General features: G+C 41.8%; 1 protein-coding gene across 2 annotated transcripts in view; it reads left to right on the top strand.

Moving 5' to 3' along the window:
- The first annotated feature begins 696 nt into the window (after positions 1–696).
- The window catches only part of LOC147035714 (extracellular calcium-sensing receptor-like), a 71,513-nt gene continuing 66,209 nt past the window's right edge, over positions 697–6,000 (top strand). For both annotated transcript variants that reach the window (XM_085898287.1, XM_085898207.1), the window contains exon 1: positions 697–968. In XM_085898287.1, the coding sequence (XP_085754413.1) occupies positions 739–968 (230 nt within the window). In that variant the 5' untranslated portion in view covers positions 697–738. The remainder of the gene's footprint in view (positions 969–6,000) is intronic.

Here is a 6,000-nt window from a genome sequence, read left to right as displayed (position 1 = left end):
ATATATATATATATATATATATATATATATATATATATATATACATTATTTGTTGAGTGAAACGAACTCAACAATTGTACAGTTAAAAGAGATTGAAGATACATGAAGGATTTTTCTAGAAAGCGAGTATAACAGTTTGTATAGGATTCATGCTCTGAACAGGAGCAGGAGGAATTACACACACACACACACACACACACACACACACACACACACACACACACACACACACACACACACACACACACACACACACACACACACACACACACACACTGTATCACAATGTCAGTGACAGAACAGCTGGCATGATCACAAGAAGAAGCACATGTGGAAAATTTTTCATACCGTACATCAAATCCTCGCTGAATGTTCACAACTCCACTGACAATGATATTTATTTTCATATCACTGAACCATTCAAAGCTAAATAACAGTTAATGACAGATCGAAAAGACAAAAATGTAATAATATTAAACATGATTGATGTAATTAACAAACAGGGAAATGTAAATTTAGTTTATGAATTGGTACTTCTGGGATCTCGTATTTCAGTTGATATTTTACATTTTTTAATGAAAACGTTGTTTGACTATCGAATTGGGAATTAAATTACCTTTAAAATTATATGGAAAGCAGAGCAGTGGATTACAATTGAGTGAGTGTTTCACTCACTTGCTTCATAAATAGTTGTAAGCTTTACTTCGTGCAAAGAGCAGCTGTGTTCGTTTACCCACGATGTATATACTTGCACACGTGATATATGTTGTGCACAGTTTAACATTTGTGCTGTTTCTGTTCTTACCATCTGTGAGGGGAAGGACCTGTATGCCTCGGACTCGTGTTGAACGATATGGAATCGCACAACATGGAGATATCATGCTTGGTGGACTTTTTCCAATTCACAGAACTATGGCAACACCTGAGCATTCCTACAGAGAACCTCCTGAAGTCATTCCTTGCTTACAGTAAGCTTTTCCTTTTGTTTATTTCAAGCATTCTGGCTGGTCTTATGAATAATCCACTTCAATGAGAATACAAAATAGGGAACATTTCTGCATTCTTAAAGGAAATATGACATAAAATGTAAGGCCATGTTGGAGGCCTGTATACAGTATTTGATTTTAACATTCAGAAACAAAAGGTTTTGCAACTTTTACAGTCGATTTGACTGAACTATCTCATTTGTATGAAGATTACTCACCTCATCATTCTTTTATATATTCTGTGAATATATTTCCAGTTTGATTGTTGTTCTCCAATCAGTCTGTTCTTCTTGCTTTGTGTTCAGCTTAGATACATTGCAGTTTTATTTTGTGGTCATTATGAAATCAATCGGTTTCCGTTTGATCCGCAATTGTCTTTTTTTATTCTCTCTGTAATACAGAGGCAGAAACTTTCTACAGCTATTTTTTTTTGTTTTTTGGGGGGGTTTTTTTTGCAAATCTATGCGAGTGAACACTTTTCATTGTTTTTCTGTAATTACATTTTTTTTCTTCTTTAATGGCCACTGTTATCCTACCTTCCTTGTGTGATCGACCGGGGGAAGCTTTCGCTGAGTCTTCATGAACCGGCTGGCCAGGCCTGACGTTCAACTACTGTTTTTATTTTATTTTGTATCCAATATCGAGGCTCATATGAGAGGAAACACACAGAGTGTATAACAAGGGCAGCAGGAGATAAGAGGGACGGGAGAGGAAGGAAAAACAGTGGGGAACAGAGACAGTAATATATCTCTGGAAGGGAGAAGGATTGGCTGGGTTACACTGGGTAAACAAGATGGACACAACAGGGACTTTCAGTAAAGGAAAGCAGGGAATTTGAAATAGGTGGATTAACAGGAGTGGAAAAGATTATGATTTTGGTTTTGAATGGGGAAAGATCAGAGGTGGTGGTGAACAGCTGTTTTGAAAACCTGGAGGGAAGAGTGGGATGGAAGAGAGTGTGGGAGTTTGTTCCAAAGGTGAGAAAAAAGAGAGGAATGAAAGCGTGAAGGTGAGCAGTGATTGGTGATTTTGTAAGCTTTTCCAGAAGGGGGTTGCTGGTGGAGCTTGAGCACCATGTGGAAATATGGGCAGGACAGATATCAGACAGAGCAGGGGGGATGAGGCCAGAGAGGAGACAGTCGAACATAGATAGACCACCGACCTGCCTGCGGTGAGAGAGTGAGAGACACAAAGAATCAGCCTCATCGCAGGAGATACCAATGATCCTAAATGGCTTGGTTACCACAGCATGAAGCCGAGAAAGGAGAGAGGTGGGAGCACCAGCCCAGAGAGGAGAGCAGTACTTTCTTATGCTGCAGACAAAAGCTTTGTATGTGGTCAGAATCTCAGGTGTCCCAAGGAAGAAATTTGCATGATGGAGGATGCCCAGATGGTGACTGGCTTTGAAGGCCAGCTTGGAAATGTGGCTTTCGCAGGAAAGATCATGGCAGATAGTGAGACCCAGAAGCTTGAATGAAAGGACTTCTTCAAGGGGATTCTTGAGAAAGTAAATGGGGTGACAGGGTGTGGGGGTTCCAGACTGTTCTTTCTGAGAGACATCGTGAGAGTGTGAGATTTGTCAGGATTGAGACATGTTCCACATGTTCGACCAGCTTGTGATTTTATGCAGAACTGCAGAAAGAGAAGAGGCTGCTGCTTGTTGGTCTAAGGGATGACAGATGATATGGCAGAGGGTGGAGTCATCAGCAAAGAGATAAAGAGGATTTTCCACAGATTCAGAGAGATCATTGATGAAAACCAAAAAAAGAACAGGGCCCAGAACGCTGCCTTGAGGAACTCCAGCCTGGACAGGAAGAAGGGATGAGAGAACTCCATTAAGAGCAACAAGATGGCTGAGACAGGAGAGGAAGTCTGCGAGCCATAAGTGGAGATGCCCATGGATTTGCAATTTGGTTAAGGCAGCAATTTGGAATTTGTTCATGGCCCTGGCTACAGACGTCATTCTGTGATCGAGTTTCTGCTTAATTTCCGTTGAATCCTATATTTTGAATACTTAGAACATGGTTTGCAACATGAATTAGAACACAATCCTGCAGTTTATCAGTACGTTGACTTTGAATTTTGCAAATTGTAGGAGTGCTTGTCCCAAGTGCGCAAGTGCAGACAGGAGTAAGATGACATATTATCTATCTGCCTGTCCGGAAGTCAAAAAAAATGAAAATCATACCCGAGTTGAAAGGGACATTGTTCTGGACAAACTTACTATAAGAAGAGCATACTGCCAATCTCCTCAAAAGGAAACGTCTTCTGTCTCCGACATTTATTGTTGCCCCATGGCTCCGTCATTGTTTTTATTTACTGCCTGTGACAAATGACTTGTTTTGTGCTCCAAGGACCATTATTGTTGTCATCATTAACTAATGCTACATGAACAAGTGTGCCTTCCTCCAGGAAATCTGAACTTTTAATATAGACATTATTGTTTGCTGTGTGATTGTAAACAGAGGCCCCATTTATTTTTTGCTACATTTTAAATTCCATAACAATGTTAAGCATGCACAAAGGGATGGATCCTGCCAGACTTAATTCGGACATGACCGCGTTCACCACACTTTGAATGTTTTAGAGGCTAAATGGGGGTAGAAATATCATTTCATTTAGGGTAGCCATTTCCATCTGTCCTGCCGCAGTGTCTGGTGAGACACGTCTGAAGGGAAGAATTGGAGCAGTGTTATGAACATGAAGTAGGGGTTAATTAGTAATTTGTTATTCCATAATGAATGTGAGAATATATGTTTTGTAACCACAGTAAGAAACGAATAGTAATGGGTGTATAGGAAACTCCTTGTTACTCCAGCCACTGTGAATTTTTTTTCTCCCTTGTTTCCCTCTGTATCCCTGGTGTTGGTGTAAGAGTTAAGGTGGTGGGCTTGGGACCCTGGGTTCCTGAGTTTAAATCCCGCTCAGCTGTTGAATTAATACCAGGTGGGGTTAACTCGGCCTGTCATCCTTCCGAGGTTGGCAAAATGAGTGCAAGCTTGCTGGTATACTGTAACAGAGTGGTGACCCGTCCAGGGTTGTACCCAATATCCAAGAAGCCTGCTTAAGCAGCACCAATGCTCTGCAAAGAGCATGGCCCCAATGTCCTCTCCTCCTTGTTTCCCTCTGTAACGAACATTCTTAATCATTTTCGATTGGAATTTCTCATCTCCTCATGTGACTGAGTCAAAATTGCTGTCCTGCACGCGCAAGCCCCACACAACCACGTCAAAGTTGCTGTTGCATGTGTGCGAGCCTCACGAATTTCTTCAACATGGCATCTCCACATGTGCAACTTGGGACTTGGCTCCATTGACAAGGCATGTACATGTGTCCGACTTTGACGTCATTGGAGACTGTGTGGGACCCTCGTGTGGTGGGGGAGTTGGAGTGGGAAGCATCACAATAGGGGGTATGTGGCAGTTTCTATATAAGGCAGCTGTGGAGAGACAGACAAAAAGGGAGTTTGTTAGTGCTACAGAATTAGTCGATGCTATGCCAGTCAAGGGGGAAATCAAGAGTCAAGTTAGTGTCCAAGCCTTGCATTTGGTGAGTCATTCAAGAGATGGTCAGCGCCATAGTCGAGTCATGCAGAGTCTGCAGCAGAAACGAGGTGAAGCCAGTCTGAGTGCCAAGATATGACAAGGATGAGGTCAGTGCTGTGCTGAGTCCTGCAGTCAGCTCAACTCGAGCGCATCACAGCATGAGCCATTCAAGCAGCAGCACAAGGTACGAGGCCCATGTTGCATGTCCATCAACGCCTCACAGGCTCCTCAAGGAAAACTCCTTTTCCACATTACGACAATTTTTGTACTATTATTTGTGTTCGTGAATAATGATGCGCATGGTAATGTAGACGAAGAGATGCCAGTATTCCTTTATCTTGTATTTTATGTGCAACTTGCGAATCTGGTTTTGGCCCAATCTCTTCATTGCATTGATTTATTGTGTGTTCCCCATCCCCATTGTGGTTCATTCAACTTTTGTTAAAAAGGATTATCGCTGTGGATTTTGAGCCTTGGAATTGTCCTCCAGCATCACCAAATTCCCCTTAAAACCGAAAGTGCTCTTCAAAACCCACTGCTCAGCCAAATTCGTTAATCTTTTCCGAATCTCACAACAGCATCGACGTGTGTGCACGTCCGCTTTCTGCAACAGAAAACCTCCGCTCAACATACTGTATTGGGAGGTAATCTCTGGCGGACTCCCATCACCAAATCTGGCGAGTGAGTGTGTTGCAATCTGAATCTTTTGCAGATATGTTAATGATTTAGTTCAAAAACATTTTTGCTTTCTCATTCTAACTGACGTATTAATTTCAAAATAACCAAAGACTGTTTCTTGCATTCTGATGTGTTTCTTGTTTGTAAAACCATTTCAACTTTCATGCCTCATGTTGCCTTATCATCGCACTATGATGCACAGCAACAACATTTATTTTTGGTTTAATGCAAAATATTTTAACCATCTATCTATAATTCCAGCAATGTGTGTGTGTGTGTGTGTGTGTGTGTGTGTGTGTGTGTGTGTGTGTGTGTGTGTGTGTGTGTGTGTGTGTGTGTGTGTGACCGCTGTTTCTCGACAACCTCTGGTCCGATCTGATTGAAACTTGCCAGGTATATTGCTGGGGACCTGAGGATGTGCCTTTTCATGGTTTGATATTAATCAGACAAGTGCTTCCCAAGTTATGGCCATTTATTTACCAACCAATGGCAAAACACGTTGTTGCATGGGCGTGGCCGATGGGGAAGGGAAGCACAGCCACGTTCCCCATTACGGGTTACAACGTACAGGCTTTTTCGGAGAGTGATGATTTATTGTATTCTAATAATTTCTCGATTTCTTATGTGCATTTATAGATAAACACAATGGCCCAAGTTATGATCGTTTTCATATTAGACGGTGTATAAATTTCGGGAACATCAGAGTGCTGGTATGCTCCGAACCAGGAAGTAAATTTTTTCTCTCTCTTCTCTTCTCTTTTTGTTTTTCCTTCCCACGACATTGCGAAAAG

The sequence above is a fragment of the Eptatretus burgeri genome, chromosome 1, assembly GCF_056783735.1.
Source record: "Eptatretus burgeri isolate ZD-2024b chromosome 1, Ebu_testis_v1, whole genome shotgun sequence".
Lineage (NCBI taxonomy): Eukaryota > Metazoa > Chordata > Myxini > Myxiniformes > Myxinidae > Eptatretus > Eptatretus burgeri.
The sequence above is the reverse complement of the archived record's forward strand: the minus strand, read 5'-3'. Positions and strand labels throughout refer to the sequence as shown.